The sequence below is a fragment of the Rhineura floridana genome, chromosome 11, assembly GCF_030035675.1.
Source record: "Rhineura floridana isolate rRhiFlo1 chromosome 11, rRhiFlo1.hap2, whole genome shotgun sequence".
NCBI classification, from domain to species: Eukaryota; Metazoa; Chordata; class Lepidosauria; order Squamata; family Rhineuridae; genus Rhineura; species Rhineura floridana.
Genome location: NC_084490.1, coordinates 14,442,313 through 14,460,935, shown reverse-complemented (window position 1 = coordinate 14,460,935; position 18,623 = coordinate 14,442,313). Strand labels below are relative to the sequence as shown.

The 18,623-nt window shown below is 40.8% G+C and overlaps 1 protein-coding gene across 1 annotated transcript; it reads right to left on the bottom strand.

Moving 5' to 3' along the window:
- Nucleotides 1-1,232: 1,232 nt before the first annotated feature.
- Nucleotides 1,233-17,476, bottom strand: LOC133367451 (vomeronasal type-2 receptor 26-like). Its single transcript, XM_061591553.1, has 4 exons — nucleotides 16,976-17,476; nucleotides 10,503-10,730; nucleotides 4,432-4,558; nucleotides 1,233-2,146 (listed from the first exon to the last, which is right to left on the bottom strand). The coding sequence occupies exons 1-4, from the start codon at nucleotides 17,474-17,476 to the stop codon at nucleotides 1,233-1,235; spliced, it is 1,770 nt and encodes a 589-aa protein (XP_061447537.1).
- Nucleotides 17,477-18,623: the final 1,147 nt, after the last annotated feature.

Genomic DNA, 18,623 nt, shown 5'->3' with positions numbered 1-18,623 from the left:
TGAAAAATGAGGTTCACAGTTTGAAGGTGCTTTTAGATCTAGTCTGGCTCATGGACACTGTAATATTATATGTAATATTATATGTGACTCCATATATATCTAATCAACTTTGGTAAATAAATTACAACAACTGTGGCTTGTCCTGGATCTTCCTGCAGTTTTCCATGACCAGGTTAGATAACTGCCATACGCAGGGATGTCCTTTAACAAATACTCAGAAACTGCAAATGTTTCAGTGTATGGAAACTTGAATATTTAGTGGTGCACATCAGACAAATCATATTTGTCAAGTGTCACCTCCAGGTTTTTCATGGGAAGGGTGTCACTACATCTGGCTTCTCTTGGCATTATAAGTACACTTGGACCTGCCCTTTCCCTCTGGGCTCAGAATACATGGCTATCCAAAAGGGGAGAGAAGTGGCAGCAGCTATTCCTTCTCATTGCTCATTCACAGGAGGAAGGCAATGAATAAGCAAAAACAAGGAATTGAAGCAAAAGGACCAGGGAGCTCTGGAGGTTGACTGTGGATCCCCTGTATGCTGTGGAGAAACAAGACAGCAATTTCTTTTTGGCCCTTTCACATGATTTTATTTTTTATATATATTTATATCCCACCTTTCAAGATACACTGTCACAGAGCACCGTACAGAGAAGAATGCTTAATTAAAACAGGTAAAGATAACCAAGAATGAGGAGAGGGTTAGAAAAGCACCAGCTAAAATAATATTTAAAAATGATGTATTAGCCATTAGCAGCTTCCCTCCTGGAACTAATAGGAGGCTGGGTGGCAAGTGCTTTTGAATGGAATCAGGGCAGGAGAGAAAAGCTACCCCCTTCCTGTGGCTGCATTTTAAATTAAAGCAAACCCAAAGCATATTAATTGCATAATTCACTGCACTAGTGTAATGTATACTATGACTCTTTGCCTCCCCAAAGCCACTGAGGTGTCTGGGAACATGGGAAAACAAAGATTTTCTGGGAATTCAACTTTCTTCAGCAGCATTATCTAAATAAAGTTTCCTTCACATATACACACAGAGTGATAATATTAAACATAGAACACACATAATGTTTAGTGGGCAGCAGCAGATATAAGAAAGTCAAAAAACATTAGAATTTTGCAAACATAAGAATAGATGTGACCTTCTTATGTGGGCTTATATTCTAAAATAAAACAATCACAAGAAAATTAAGAAAGGGATATGAAATAAATTATCTAAAGAAATGGGATATCAGTCAGGAACCATATTTTTTTTCTTTACAAGCTGATCCCTGGTGTTCAGCTCAGGCCTCAGTACAATAATGTAGCATTTGGGGAGGAAGATGTAACCCACCAATCCAGCACTTGAAGCCAAGATGGAGAAGATCTCCACAGCCACCATGTATTTCCCCTTGGTGCTCAGGTAGGTTGGGACAAAGGAAAACCAAACACTGCAAAACATCAACATGCTGAAGGTGATGAGCTTGGATTCGTTAAAAGTGTCAGGCAGCTTCCTGGCAAAGAAAGCCACCATGAAGCTAATGATGGCCAGAAGTCCCATGTAACCCAGGACAGTATAAAACATGAGGTCTGATCCTTCATTGCATGTCACAATGATCTGCCCAGTCTGAGAGTGCATGTCAAAGTCAGGGAAGGGAGGAGAGGTTGCCAGCCACACTGCACAGATGCTAGTTTGAATAAGAGTACAGAGGATGATGACTGACATTGCCAGCCTCTTCCCGACCCATTTCCTCATCCTGTTTCCTGGCTTGGTGGCCATGAAGGCCAGAATCACAGTGATGGTTTTAGCCAACACACAAGAAACAGCGAGGGAGAAGATGATTCCAAATATTGTTTGGCGGAGAAGGCAGGTCACCTTCCCAGGCTGTCCAATGAATAAGAAGGAGCACAGAAAGCAAAGCAATAAGGAATTGAGGAGGGTGCATGTGATGTTCCAGTTGTTGGCCTTGACAATGGGAGTATTTTTATGCTGAAAGAAGATCCATATTATCCCAAGGGTGATCAGGGTAAGCAAAAGAGCAGAGGAAAATATAATTATTCCCAAGGTTTCTCCATATGATAGATAGCTTATATGCTTCTTGATGCACTGGTCCTGGTTCTTGTTTGGATGCTGATCTTCAGGACACTTGTTGCAATGATCTGCATCTGAAAATAAGAAGTCTCAATGTGAAAAAATATATGTGCCTTCTTAACTTAGATGGTATTTTAATGCTATGGCATGAAATATGGCTTTGAACATATTTCTATTGTAGAAAAAGAATGAAATCTATTCCTTTCATTTCATTTTGGAAGACCTCTTTATGTAGGAAAAAGAGCAGCAAAATAAGGCATGATCTGGTTGTCCAAGGCTTAATTCCAATCCATTAAATTGCAAACTGCTTCTCTAAAGGAACTCATTTATTTACATGTGACATATTTATGATGTACCACTATGGAACACCCTTCCTGACGAGGTACGCCTGGTGCCTACTTTACTATTCTTTCGGCGCCAGGTGAAAACCTTCCTCTTTGCCCAGGCATTTTAATATTTTTAATATTTTTAATAATTTTTAATATTTTAGCATTTTAATATCTGTATTATTGTTGTATATGTCAGTTACATGTTTCATCTGTTTGTTTAATTGTTGATTTGATGATTATGTGGTTTTAAAAGTGAAATGTAAATTTATATTTTTATTGTTGTACACCGCCCAGAGAGCTTTGCTATGGGCAGTATAAAAATTGAATAAAATAAATAAATAAATAAATAAATAAATAAATAAATAAATAAATAAATAAATAAATAATGTAAAGTTCTTTGGATGCCTTCCAAAATGAAGTAAAAAACACTGAAAAAGGAAATGCAAGATAGCACATGAAAACATTTAAAAGGAAAGAAACCCCACATAAATACATAAAAGTGTAACTCCACATCCCCAAAATTAAAAACAGATTTTTTAAAATACTGTTCCTAAGAACCCAAGTTATTTGAAGGACCCAGGTGAATGGAAAGGTCATAACTAATCCCTGAGAAGACAGCAAAGATGGTGCCTCACAAGCCTCCCTAAGATGTCTAATCTATATTCAGGGTGCCATACTGAAAAATGTCTCTAGCTAGTGCTTGCCCTCCCTTCATTCAGCAGAGCAACTCCTCTGAATATGATCTTAATTGATCAGCTATAAAAGCACAGATGTAAAATTGTCAGACCATCCTGATATAGATAGAACTTTGCCTACATCTCATGAAAATAATATAAAGCTGTTTGCCATCCACATACTGGTGACATTGTAGACTGAGGCTTGGATGACCTATCCCAAAACTTTTATATAGCAGTTATCTCCCAACACTACCTTTTCAAAATCACCATGTAATGAGGAGAGGAACCAATGGCAAGCTGTGCTTCCCATCCTTAACCAGGAAACATAGCAAGAAGGATACCATTGAACGCTTCTCAACTGTCAATGGAAATCAACAGAGTTACACTCCACCTGTTTTTCTTTCAATAAAAGTCATTCCCCAAGGCAACCATCTTGTCCCTGAAATGGTTTTCTAGGAACCATAGAATATAGTGGGTCTCTACTCATGTTGAGGGAGGGCAATATGCAGCAGAAGAGGTCCATCCACACAAACCATCCTGTTGCAGGTGTGGAATACTGTCTATGACCTATCTCCTCTGCTGTAGGTGCTCTGACATCAGTCACCGGAAAGAGGGATCTTGCCCAGGGCAGTATACTTATGTATGAGATTTGGTGAGACATATAATAAAAGGAAAGAAGACTAGGGAGGGAAGGAACAAATAAGGAATGTATAAGGATTGGGGGTTTTTTTGGTCAATTCTCATTTACCAAAATCTGGTGCTCCCGGATTCATCTCTGTCACAAGAGGTGCATGAGACTTCAGTGGCTATGTATTACTTTTTTTAAACCTGCTTTTGCTGATAAGATAACTATGACTGTCTCTGGACCAAGATAGACTGATGACTGTCATCCATGTGCTGGGAATTTCCATACTGGCTTACTGCAATGTGCTCTCTGTGGGGCTGTAGCTGAGGTTATACACAACTGTTCACTGGGCTGTGCAGGACAGGGCTTCCTGCAGATACCATCTCATCAAGATGTCTGTTCCATACGATGTGGGAATGGGGTCTTAATTGTGACAGCATCTACCCATTAGATCTCCCCCCATTACACATTAGACATGCACCATCTCTTTTATCATTTCGGTTCTTTCCTTTTCCAATTAGCATTTTAAGTGGAGATCTTTATTCAATTCTATATCTGTACTGCTTTTGAATATACTGTATAACTACAATGGCTAATTAATACCACACAATTATAGTGTGTTGTTGTGTGCAGTAAGTGTTGAACTTGCACGTATAAACCTTTTGACCAAAATTATTTTACAGATACCTAGACTGCCATCCCTATGTAACTGTGCAATCTCTACTTACCAATCAGGTTTGAAATCATTCCTTCAGAGCATCGAGGACAATCATAGCAACAGATCTGTTCCTCTTGTCGCATGATCCTGCTGTGTCCAGGCTGGCAACTCTCAACACATTTAGATTTGGGTAGGATCTAATTATACCCAGAAATAAAGAATTTAGATCAAAGACCAGTGATTGGGAACCTCTTGCCTCTGAGCCAGATTCATCCCAGCAAGGCTCCTAATTTGGCCTAATGAGGTGGTTTTCCCCAAGCCATGCCCACCCGGCATACTGGACATCATGTATAGAGAAAGTAAAGATGCAGCAACAATGACAATTGTGTCTTTTATTTGATTTCTTTTAAATTTGGAGAGAAAGGCAGTGCAGCATAGTAGTTGGAGTGTTGGACTACAACCTGGGAGACCAGGATTCAATTCCCCACATAGCCATGAAGCTCACTGGGTGACCTTGGGCCAGTCATTACCTCTTAGCCTCAGAGGAAAGCAATGGTAAACCACCTCTGAATACTACTTACCACGAAAACCCTATTCATAGGGTCGCCATAAGTCAGAACTGACTTGAAGGCAGTCCATTTCCATTTCCATTCTTTACATTTGGAGCCAAATTCAAGCCCTCCTTGCCTTGGTTCCAGTTGGAAGCTCCTCTTTGAAGCTCCCAAGTGGAGCTGATCCCTAACAAACATGAAGCTGGAAGTCAATATCAATAAGTATTCCCAAAGTGTAGATGATCCAAACAGGGCTACCTACCATGGATGAGCATTAAGAAGATTCCATGTGGCTCCATATCCCATTGCCCTCTGCTCTGATCTTGATGAGAACATGGCATGGAGAGCATGTGCTACAGAATAAACAGCATTGTAGAGACTGTAGATCTGACCAGACATTTCCATTTCTAGTTGGATGGCTAGTTTTGTTTGTTTAAATACAAGTTTTTGACCTATCAATTTTGCATAAAACAGGAGATAGTTTTAAAAGTGTGTCTCAGACCCAGGCCCACCAGTAGTCCACTAAGGAGTGCCTCACCAGGGCAAAGAATGGCTATGTATGCAGAGGCAGAGATGATTTCCTGATGCTCCCCACCAATACAGAGAGCCATAGTGCAGCTTGGGGATCATAAACATTACATTTCACAAAAATGAACATGTGGTCAAGGCAGGACAGGGAATGGAATTTGGGGGAGAAGAGATTAGGAGGCAGGGGTTTTTTTGTCTTTCCCCCTTTCATTTCCTGTCTCCTGGACTTGTGAACACAACATTTATTTATTTATTTAGTTATTTTTAACATAGCTCTTTTTCACAAGAGCAGATCTGCACAAAACAGCTGTTCTGGATGACAGAAACAAAATGGCTAGCTTGTGCTCAGGTAACACACAAATGGAACTAGAGGGTGTGTAGACTGACAGCACCCAACCAAATATCACCACACATTTGTCGCATGGGTGAGCCTTTATTTATTTATTTGGCTCTGTGGGCCAAATTAAATTATCAGATATAGTCTCACAGGCCAAATATGACAGGTGAAGTTTCAAAGATGGACTTAATGGTGGACAGTATAGCCAGTGCTTGGTTTCTCTTGTCAAAGCACAGTCGGGAGAATGCTAACACTCCAAATTCTCCCACAGTTAGGCTGAGAGCATATCTGTCACCTACAGCAAAATGTTTCTTTGGGGAAGGGCAATGTGTTGATCTGCTGATCAGTTGCAAAGTCTGTTTGAAGCTGAATTTTAAAAAATGCACTCAAGCTTATCCCACCAGGTTTTATGTTGATCTCTTGTGCCCCGAACCAACAAGGCAGACGTTACTTGTTACACAGGACACAGAGGTGTGTGAGTAACAGCGCTCCCGAGCCGGCAAACAGTAAAAAAGCACTCTGACACTCCGGAGCCTTGTGCCAGTAAAACAAACTTTATCTCAGTGCATACAAAAACCATCACCAACATATGCTACACTCCTACCTTCCCCCACACAGCCTGGCTCTCTGGGCTTGTGTTTTATAGCCAGCCCCTTTGATCCAGTACAGCTGTGTGTCCTTCACATAATTACTGTGATACTGTTAACCCATTCCCATCATGGGGAATGACTCAGCTTAATGAGCTAACAGCCCCCATCTCATTCCTCATTGTTGGGTGCTTCTGTTGCTCCGCTGTTACAGTACATTTTACATTTCTTTTTACAGAGTACATTTATGCATTTTTATTTACAGCAGTCTTTTTACACATACATAATACATTCAGTATATATACATTCTCAGTCCCATTCATTTTCTTGCCATTTTTCTCTAATCCATACGCCATCCTGTAGTCTTGCACGGACTGCCTCATTTATGGGTGTACAGGGTTTCGTTCTTACTTTGTTTTCCGTTACTACATTAGTTATCTTAAATCTTTCTGGTGGCTTTCCTAGGTTTGCTCTTTCTGACCTTCTTAGGATGGGTTCTGGTTCTGCTATAGTATGTTCTGGACATTCTGTCTGTGCTATATTTTGTTCTGCCTCATTTACACTCTGACTTTCTTCTTTTTCCTTTGCCTCTTGTTTTACTTCTGTTTCTGCGGTTTCTACATTTTCCCCTCCCCTCTCCTCCTGGGGATCAGGCTTAATGTTTCTTTCCTGTTACTCATTGTGTGTGCTGTCTATGTGTATCTCTGCATGTTTTCTACTGTTTTCCCAGTCTTGTTCCTGAGTTTTTACACTTCTACACACATATAAATGTTTTTCCTTCATTAACCAGACTCTGTGATATGCTCCCTCAAAACTGAGGTAGTAGCCTTTTAGTGCTCTCGGACCCTGTTTCCCTTTACGTTGTGGTTTGGGAATATGAGCCCAACATACTGCACCAAATTTTCTTACATGGTTAAGATAAGGCTTTCTGTTAAACATCATTTCATAAGGCGTACAATCTACAGCACTTGTATATACTCTGTTCAACAGATAGTTAGCATATATTGTACATTCTCTCCAGAAATCCCTGGTAAGTGGAGAGTCTCCTAACATTGCTCTCACAGTGTCTTGTAAAAATTTGTTGTACCTCTCTGCAACCCCGTTCTGATGGGGTGAAAAAGGAGCTGTTAATTCATGTTTTACCCTTTTGTTGTTGAGATATTTTTGCAGAGTTGAGGATAAAAATTCTCCTCCTCTATCAGACCAGATTGCTGTTATCCGGGTCTTGAATCTAGCCTCTACCCATTCCACAAAATGTTGTAGCTTCTCAGCGGCTTCTGCTTTGTTATGCAATAAGTAAACAAAAGCATATCTCGTGTAGTCGTTGACCAACACATAATAAAACTTTGCTTTGCCTTTGGATTGCCTAAAGGGACTGGCCAGATCCATGTGTATTAGCTGAAATGGCCTTTGCATGCTTATCAGCCTTTCTTTGTGTATGGGAGCTGCTGTTGACTTCCATTCACTACAAACGCCACAGTCCTCATACTGTGTACAAGTTTTAAACATTAGGTCTACACTATGCTTCTTTGTTTTTAGAAGTGTTGCATAACTGACGTGACCCAACCTTTTGTAGTACATGTGTATACATTTATAATGAGATGGCTTATTTCCTACTGCGTTTACACATAGTGGGGCTTCATCATTTACTATGAACAATGCTTCTTTGAACTTTCCTATAACACATATCTTGTTACCCTTACATATTGTGCATCTCCCTTTGTCAAAGTGAACAACATAATTCATATCATTTAACTTGGCTACAGACATTATATTCCTGTCCATACTGGGAACATAAAGCACATTTGTAACTAGTGTTTTTAAACATTTTAGATATACCACTCCTACCCCTTTTACTTCATGACAGCTTCCATCCGCCAAGTAAACGTTCTGGTTCGTTGTTGGGGTCAGGGTTTTAAACTGTTTTTCATTGTTCGCCAAAAAATGACTCGCTCCCGAGTCTACAGCCCAGGATGCTCTGTTCAGTTCATTGTTCTTTTCCTTTGTTCCTACGACATGCACTTTAAACGGGTCTTTCTCGCATTGTTGTGTTCTTTTCATCTCAGCCTGGCATTGTCTGCGTAGATGACTTGTGGAACCACATTTGTAGCAGCGTCTTACTCCATATGCCATGGATCCTCACTCATTCCGCTCCGGGTTTTCTTTGTTGCTCTGTTTGCTTTTCTCCTGTCAGCGTTCTGCTTCTTGAAGTAATTTGTTTGTGATGTAATTAACACTGAGCTCCGCATCTGGCAAACTTTCTAATGCACTTATTACTCCATCCCAGGAATCATTTAAAGTTGACAGTGTTATGTATGCCATCTGTTCCTGTGTATGCTGCATGTCCATTTCTTGCAGTTCGGCAAACAAATGTTGTAAGTTCTGTAAATGCCTCTGCATGGACTCGCCTTCTTTGTAACGTGTTTGGTAAAGTCTTTTAGCAAGTAGGACCTTAGATCCTGCAGTTTTTCTCACGTTTACAGTACGTAAAGCATTCCACACTTCCTTTGCAGTGTTGAAGCCCCTTACATGGATTAATTGTTCATTTTCCAGAGCTAGGATAATAAGAGCTTTTGCTTTCTCTTCCACCCTTATCCACTCTGCCGGTGGGGCTGCAGGGGGGTCTTTTGCAACTGTGTGCCACACGCCCTCCTTCACCAGAAGCATCTCAGTCTTTACCTTCCAGTAGGAGTAGTTGGTGCTCCCCAGCCTCTCCAAGGGAAAAGACGCGCCTCCAAACGCTGCCATTCTTTTTACCCCTCTTGGCTGCCTTATTGCACTTTCTGGTTCTTCGTCTGTTGCACAGCTTCAAAGTAACGCTGTTATGGCTGGGCCCATAACCCTTTGTTGATCTCTTGTGCCCCAAACAAACAAGGCAGATGTTACTTGTTACACAGGACACAGAGGTGTGTGAGTAACAGCGCTCCTGAGCCAGCAAACAATAAGAAAGCACTCTGACACTCCAGAGCCTTGTGCCAGTAAAACAAACTTTACCTCAGTGCATACAAAAACAATCACCAACATATGCTACACTCCTACCTTCCCCCACACAGCCTGGCTCTCTGGGCTTGTGTTTTATAGCCAGCCCCTTTGATCCGGTACAGCTGTGTGTCCTTCACATAATTACTGTGATACTGTTAACCCATTCCCATCATGGGGAATGACTCAGCTTAATGAGCTAACATTTTACAGTAAAAAAGGGTGGGGTTTGACTAGCATTGTGTGCCCCCATTTTCAGAAAAGAGAGGTGAAGATGCATTGGGACTGGCAGAACCAGAGCTTGGAAAAGTTACTTTTTTGAACTACAGCTCCCATCAGGCTAACCCAGTGGCCATGTTGCCTAGGGCTGATGGGAGTTGTAGTTCAAAAAAGTAACTTTTCCAAGCTCTGGGAACAGTAAGTATGTCTGTACACTTAGTTTGAGCAGAGACTAGAAACTGAAAACAGCCAGAGAGGTTTGATTGTTCTCTGTGTATGAACCCCAAGCTATGGCTGGGAAGACTCCCCAAAAGCCTAATGGGGAAGCAAGATCTATTGCACTGTTAATGCTGAGAACTCCTCCATCTTATGCTTGGGTTGTATATATAGGTAATAAAACCATATATCCTAAAGACGTCACAGTCTGTACTGACCTTTTCCAAGAAAACCAAACCCTGGGTAGGTGCAAGAACCTGTGGAAGTCTCTCACTACTCAGAGATCAGGGTGTGTGCAACAATATAATTGTCATGAGTGTGTATGTCCATGAAAGAGAGCTCTCTAACATTCTGAATTGTATTGAAATAACATTGCATTTTGGCACCACCCCACATAAGACTCGGACAATTATGTCAGGTTTGGTATAGATGGACTGTATGCCCAAGAATAGGAGCCCCACGTGAGAGCTAGCCATGTAGGCATGTCAAATTTCTTATCAAAAGCAAGCAAGACAGAAAGACAGCTCTCAGACTACCTCATCATGTTATAAATGTTTTGAAAAAAGAAAGTCCCATGCCATTTTCTGGGATTTCTGCAGTTTCCTTCTAAAATGTCTGCACAGGATGATCTTTACTTCACCCCTGAACAGAACGAGAAGCAGCAGAAGTTGGTCTTCGACTCATCTTTAAGCCTATAGTTCTGGAAAATAATGGTACTTCCCACCTGGTTGAACTTGTGATTCCACACAACAGCACGTCCATTGATTGTGAACTTTTTCCCTTCAGAAGCCTGTGGATCCATCATTCCAACTCGAACTCTATGGATGGATTTATTGGGGAATGCAATTGTGTTAATGATATCATATCCAGTTGCCAACTCCCCATTTTTATCAAAAAATATTTCTTCCCCAGCACTATTGTTGAAGTGGACTTGTTTCAGGAAGGAGTGAAGCTAGATTGGAGGAGGAAAGAAAGTGAATTGAGTATAGTAGTGAGAAATATGTTTATCCTGTAATTTGCTGTCTTGTGCTGTTGACATGCAACACCCTCCCCCCCATCAAATATCAGATTGGGCAGCTATAGTGAATACACAAGTGGAGCAGGAGACTTGGCCTCCTCTCTGAGATATTGTACTGCCCTACAGATTTGCTCAAGATTCTACAGCAAAGGCTCTTACCATATATGGAGCAAGAAATGCCAGACGTCCAAGCTGGATTTAGAATGTGAAGAGGCACCAGAGATCATATCTCATACATATGATGGATAATGGAACAGACCAAGGAATTTCAGAAGGAAATCACTGTGTGCTTTATAGATTACAGCAAAGCCTTTAATTGTGTAGACCATGAAAAAACTAAGGAATGCTTTAAATGAAATGCGGGTGCCTCAGCATTTGATTGTGCTGATGTACAAACTATAATCTGGACAAGAGGCTACTGTAAGGACAGAATAGGGAGAAACCAATTTGTTCCCAACTGGAGAAGCTGTGAGATAGGGGTGTATTTTATCACCCTATTTATTTAATCTATATACAAAACATATCATACAGAAAATGGGATTGGACCAAGATGAAGGAGGTGTGAAAACTGGAGGGAGAAATATCAATAATTTAAGATATGCAGACGATACCATACTACTAGCAGGAACCAGTAATTATTTGAAACGAATGCTGATGAAAGTTAAAGAGGAAAGCACAAAAGCAGGACTACAGCTGAACGTCAAGACTAAAGTAATGACCACAGAAAATTTATGTATCTTTAAAATTGACAATGAGGACATTGAACTAGTCAAGGATTATCAATACTTTGGCAAAGTCATTACCCCAAATGGAGACAATAGTCAAGAAATCAGAAGAAGGCTAGGACTGGGGAGGGCTGCTGTGAGAGAACTAAAAAAGGTCCTCAAATCCAAAGATGTATCACTGAACACTAAAGTCAGGATCATTCAGACCATGGTATTCCCAATCTCTATGTATGGATGTGAAAGTTGGACAGTGAAAAAACCAGATAAGAGAAAAATCAGCTCATTTGAAATGTGGTGTTGGAGGAGAGCTTTGCACATGCCATGGACTGTGAAAATGACAAATAATTGGTGTTGGAACAAATTAAACCAGAACTATCTCTAGAAAAAAATGATGAAACTGAGTTTATCATACATTGGACTCATAATGAAAAGACATGATTCACTACAAAAGACAATAATGCTGGGGAAAACAGAAGGGAGTAAAAAAAGAGGAAGTTCAAACAAGAGATTGATAGATTCTATAAAGGAAATCACAAACCTGAACTTGCAGGATCTGAACAGGGTAGTTCATCACAGATATTATTCGAGGTCAGTGATTCATAGGGTCTCCATAAGTCGGACTCGACTTGAAGGGACATAACAACAACAACCAAATTTGTAAAAATGCAAACACAATTTGGCTTGGTCTTTCACAGTCCAATCCACTTCCTGTGTTACTTGGAAGAATTTGGTAACATGTGCCTCTGAGCATATGGTGGGTGGTGGCAATACCTGCCATCTCCAGGGATGGAGAATTACATTTTTGTATGTTTGTTGGTGTTCTTCTTACTTTGCTTCTTTTCTGTGTTTCTACTGTTTCTACAAAGAATCTAACCTAGAAAATTATTTTTCTCTCATTATTCATCCTAGAATTTTTTAAAATTAATTTCAAAGCCTTTGTATTGGCCAGTGTCATATGATGGTGAAGATAGCCTTTTGCGTTTCAAACTGGAGGTTATGTTCTATTTCTATTTTGGGTACATTAACAGTTGAATCTGAAATTACAGTTATGATATAAAATCAGACTGATCACAATATGTTGCTACTTAAGCAATGACTGTAGCTGTTCGAAAAAACACACTTGGCCTGCCCAAGATGCATGTTTTCAGTCTGCTATGCTTAAACCACTCCACTGAAAGAAAGGTGGGCACCGTCAATTAAAAACATAGAGCACACCTAGAATTTTGCCAGAATTTATTTCATCTCTCTGATTTATCTTGTGCAAACTAAGACACTCTTCATGTCCATTAGAGACTATTCTGCAGAATAGTCAGTGCCATTATTCCACAATTGTTTTTGGAAGTTTTTTAGTGTAAATTTTGCAAAGTGTTGCTGTACTTCACATATTCACAGAAACAAAAGCAAAAGGAAATAATTCACTATAGGAAACTTCACTGAAATAGCCATCCACTGGAGCTTTTCCATGTTGTCAGGCTGATTGGGCATGAGTAAAACATCATAACCGTGCCTACTGTGTGTTGGTGAGGGCGGCAAAGAACGCCCACTTCTCTGACATCATTGCATCCTCAAGTAGCCATCCAGTGGAGCTTTTTCATATTGTCAGGGGTCTGTGGACATCAACTCCAAGAAATGGAGTTTTAGACTCTTCAGAGGCCCACTGTGAATTGTTTGCAAGGCACTTTGAGGGTAAAGTTGCTCACCTTCGCAGCTATCCTGATGCCCCATCCACATCTACTGTAATCCCCAGTGAGGTGTCCACTGCAACATCTGCTGCAACTTCTTGGGATCAGTTTTAGTTGGTGCAGCCTGATGACATGGACAATGTGCTTGCAACTATGCAACGTGGTTCCAGCCACCTTGAAAGAGGTGGTGATTTGACTGCTCCTGAAAAAGCCCGGCCTGTACCCTTTGGTTTGCAACAACTACCGCCTGACCACCTGCTTAGGGAAGGTGATTGAGAGGGTTGTAGAGTAGCAACTGCAAGTACTCTTAGATAGAGTAGATTATGTTGACCAACTCCAGTCTGGGTCCAGGCCTGGTTATGGGATTGAATCAGCCTTGGTTGCCCTGATGGATGACTTTTTTTGAGAGAATGACAGGGGTAGTGTGACCCTGTTATTCTTACTTGATCTCTCGACAGCTTTCGATACCATTGACCATGGTATCCTTCTGGGGTGACATGGTGAGATTCGTATTGGAGGCACTGTTTTACAGTGGTTCCAATTCTATCTCCAGGGTTGTTGTCACAGGATAGGATTGGGCAATTGTCTTTTGGCCCCCTGACAGTTGTGCTGTGGAGTGCCATGGGGTACCATCCTGTCCCCCATGCTGTTTAATATCTAAATGAAACCCTTGGGAGCAGTCATCAGGAGATTTGGGGCAAGGTGTCAGCAGTACACTGATTATACCCAGCTCTATTTCTCTGTAACATCTGGAGAGGCTGTACAAGCCCTGGACCAGTGTCTGGACTCTGTGGTGGGCTGGTTGAGGGCCAATAAATTGACTCCTAGCAAGATAGAGTTGGTGGTTCCCAAGTTTGGATAATTGGTCAGTTGTCTGCTTTGGATGCAGTCATACTCCCTCTGAAAAACAGATCCGTAGTCAAGGGTGCTCCTGGATCCATCTTTGCCACTTAAGGCCCAGGTGACCTCCGTGGCTAGGAGTGTGTCTCAACAGCTTCTGCTGGTAAGACAGCTGCGGATGTTTCTGGACAGGGATAGCCTGACCACTGTTGTGCATGCAATGGTAACTTCCAGGTTGGGTTATTGTAATGCGCTCTGTGTGGGGCTGCACTTGAGGTTGGTCCGGAAGCTGCAGCTGGTGCAAAATGCAGCAGTGAGACTGCTCACTGGAGCATGTTATCGCCAACATGTCACTCTGCTACTGAAAGAATTGCACTGGCTGCCTATTAGCTACCAGGCTAAGTTCAAGGTTCTAGATTTGGTGTACAAAGCCCTATACAGCTTGGGACTAGGATACCTGAAAGAATCTCTTATCCCTTATATACCCAGTCGATTGCTGGGCTATTTAGGTGAGGGCATCTTGTAGATACCATCTTATCAGGAGGTCCGTTCCTCACAACATAGGAAATAGACCTTTAGTGTAGTGGCACCAAACCTTTGGGTTTCCCTACACCTAAATATTAGACAGACACCATATCTGTTATCTTTTCTGCACCTACTGAAGACCTTCCTCTTTCAACAAGACTTTTAAGTAGAGACCTTATCCCAGTCTTCATCTGTGTTGGAATTGCTTTTTAATATATTTTTAAACTTCTCTTCTTAAATGTTTTTAATGCTTTTAAAAATGTTTTAAAATGTTTTGTTTTAATATGTTTTTAATGATTGTTGTGTTTTAATATATTTTAAAATCTGTTTTATGGTGTTTTAAAGTGTTTTTAGTGCTTTTGCTCGCCGCCCTGGGCTCCTACTGGGAGAAAGGGTGGGATATAAATCAAATAAATAAATAAATAAAATTGCAAAGTAAATCAAACATATTTAAAGTGACTATCTCAACTATATCAACTGTCTTAATATTGTTGCTTCCTCACTGCTTAAACAAGATCAGCACAGCACATGTCTTGTTTCTGTTATTTGGGCTGATTGCAGGTGTTGCCACCACTCACCATATGCTCAGAGGCACATGTTACCATATTCTTCCAAGCAACACAGGAAGTGCATTGGACTGTGAAAGACCAAGCCAAATTGTGTTTGCATCCTTCCAAATTTGTAGGGCAGTACAATATTGCAGAGAGGAGGTCAGGTCTCCTGCTCTCCTGGTGCATTCACTACATCTGCCCAATTCCTGTATAATTCAAATTGCTTATTCTTATTCATGGTACATGTATATAGCTTAGATGGAATAAAATAGTTACCACCTTGCACATATGCTAGAAAGGTGGGATTCAACAGAATTATAGATTCCAGTGATAAACTGGAATTTATTTTCTGAATCCTCACATTTGAAATGGGGATTAAAAAACATGTTTTCCCTACTTCAAATTTCATATTAAAATTAAAGTCACTATAAAACTAAAAAGATATTGCAGTTTCTTAATTTCTGCCCTGATGAATTGAACTAATGGCCCAATATTGGCCAGCATTCCATTCTCACAGTGGCCAATCAAATGGGATATTCCCAATCAGAACATGTCTTTAACAGCCCTCTCCGCACATCTCATTCACAAAAACTAGCACTCAGGGACAATGATGGCTGGTGCCTATTGGGACTGGTGGGACAGTAGGTAGGGAGCCCAAATTCAGATGGAGCCAGAGTTAATGAGAGGCAGAGCCAACTCATTCTAGTTTTGTCCCCATCACCCTCTCTGCTGAGTTCTATAAGAACAACACTGTGACTAAGCAGGAAGAGGAAGCTGACAGCCAGCACCACCCCCTGAAAAGGTTATAAGCAAGAAGGCAGGCAGGTGTGGGCTGGCTGAGGGCCAGAGGTTGGTGGGGCAATGCTCTAGTAGCCCAATGGACCAGCATTTACTGCTCAGGGACATACTGCATCCAACAGTGGAGGTAGTACATAGTGTAGATATTCATCAACTATGTATATATCCCTCAGTTTTGGGGTGTATCAGAGAAGATTCTCATGTTCTCAAAGGAGAGCAAGCCTATAGATTTCATCCACTTGTGGCGAGAAATGAAGAAGTTATTTTAAATGTATCCTGCACTGAAAGTTCCTGGATTATTCTGCCTATGATTTGGTAGTCTTCATCCCATCTGTAGGGGTTGCTAAATCTGCATATTTAAGTCTGTTCTATTAAAAGAAAAATGCCATAGTAGTTTTTAGATTCTCCATTGTACTGAAAGGGGGGGAAAGAAACTATAATTTGAAGGTTTAATTTGGTTTCAAATGATAAACTGAATTGGAAAGACACAGAGATTGTATACACTCTAAGTATTTGAAATGCACAAAGCTCTTTCTTTTCCCCCAGAGCACTTCTGGCTGTTGTCTATACACCAACAGTTGAAACAGAAGTTATATCGCTGTTATTCTTACACACAGGTGGATGTGAGCTTTGTAGTTAGTGTGCCTTGGTGTTCTTGATTCCCTTCTCTTAATTTGTGTGTCCATGCCCCATTGTGAGCATGTGCTCACCCTTGACTAGATACATTATAAAGTTAAAAACTACAGGTCCTAATACTGATCCTTGGGGAAGGGCTTCATCTTCTACACCCTTCAATTTGGAGAACAGTTCCTTTGTTCCTACTCTCTGCTTCCTGTTACTTAGCCAGTTCTTAATCCACAAGGGGGACTATCCTTTTATTCCATGAATGCTAAACTTACTCAGGACATTTTGGTGAGGTATGAGTCAAGGCAAAATAAATATTTTCCTGACTCCAATCAATTTCAGTAATCTGCTGCACTACAATAAAGAATATGAATCCAGACAGTCCAGGCATTTGGATACCTACATTACAAGCGTGACTGAGAGGAGGATCCTACCTGCCATGGATGAACATTAAGAAGATTCCATGTGGCTTCATCTCCTATTGCCTTCTGCTTAGATCTTGATGAAAACATGGCATGGAGAGCATGTGCAACAGCATAAACAGCATTGTAGATACTGTAACTCTGACCAGACATCGCCATTTCAAACACAATTCCAGGGAGGCTCCTCAACTTCTCTTCCCCAGTGCAATCTTGTGAGGTTGGTGAATAAATGTTATACAGGGGGAATGAGCACATAAATGCACTGGACCAGAAATGATGGATGAAATAAAGCCTAGACTGAGTAGGATTTAAAGTTTCAAGGAACTCTTCATATTCTGCCACATCATTAGCATGAAGTGAGAAGGACAAAGTCCCATTGAAAGATTTTGGAGTGAATGCACCACTATGCAATACAGATGCACAATCCCACTGAGCTGTTATGATCCAAACCTTCTCTACTGGATTGATTTCAACATCTTCATACACTGTCAGAACCATTCGCAAACCCTCCATAGACCGTGAATCCCCATGAACAAGAATGACATTGGTTTTGATTGATGAAAGAATCAAACTTATTTTTTCCAATTTCTTGTCAATTTGCATTGATCCTAACCAGAGCTCCTTCAGTGATGGAATAATTTCATTAAAAGCAAAACAAATATTGCTCTGGTGCAGCCAAGGAATGAGAGTCCTCAATAACATGTCTCCACTGTCGTCATCAGATACAAAAAGGCCAATCCAGGTCCATCCAAAATAATGAAGTAACTGAACAAGCCCAACATACTGATGACTTTCACTGGGGATCATCTGATACACAGATGGGAACTGTGTTTTATCACTCAGTGCAGGTTCAAAGGAGCCATAACTGAGCTAAGAACAATGACAATGATATTTTTAGACCTAAAACAACCTCTGCTTGTCCATAGATTAAGGTCACTGTATATTTTATCCTTCAATAAATACTGCAGAGACTATAAACTCTCCAGTACAGCAATCCAGACAGGATTACCAATGGGTTAAACATGGCATTAAAGATAAACACATGAATGAGAGCCAGGAACACAATAAGAAAAAGAAAGAACATTTGTGGTAGGGAAGTTTGGATAGGTGAATCAGTAGAGAAAAGAGATGAGCTTCACCCCTTTTCTGCCTAGGTTAATCTTCTCCAAATCTCCCAATCATACACCTTTCCCACTCCTGTATTAATTCAAACAGACACAGGTGATATGAATACTGTGAAGGGGTGATTATGAGTGCAAAGGTGAGAAGCAGTGAAAGAGTTAATTGTGAGAGTGCCCTTGCACTTTTATATAGCACACATTTCAAGTACAAATTTTCTACCTGTGTGTGTGTGTGTGTGTGTGTGTGTGTGTGGTATAACTGAGAAGACCATCATGAACTCGACTTCTTCTAAACAATTGTAACTTTATTATTACAAGTCACTGTGAAAGCTCATACAGTTTAACTGGTCCAGTTAAGTCCAGGATTGTTCTGGCCCCTGATGAGATTATGTTGGCCTAAGCACTCAAAGCAGGTTTCTGCAGTAGAAGTGTATCTTTCTTCATCTTCACTCACATGGCTTAATGGTGAGACCTTCTGGATTTACTTCTTATAGAAGCAGAACAGAACATGCAGACAATACCCCTTAAAGTGTAGGTAG

Excerpts from the sequence above, each read along its gene's own strand:
- LOC133367451 (XM_061591553.1), bottom strand. The coding sequence starts at position 17,476 with ATGGAGGGTTTGCGAATGGTTCTGACAGTGTATGAAGATGTTGAAATC. Across the intron at positions 10,731-16,975 it reads TTAATGTTCATCCATGGCAG|CTTCACTCCTTCCTGAAACA; the intron begins GTAGGATCCTCC and ends CCTCCAATCTAG. Across the intron at positions 4,559-10,502 it reads GGAATCACAAGTTCAACCAG|ATCCTACCCAAATCTAAATG; the intron begins GTGGGAAGTACC and ends GGGTATAATTAG.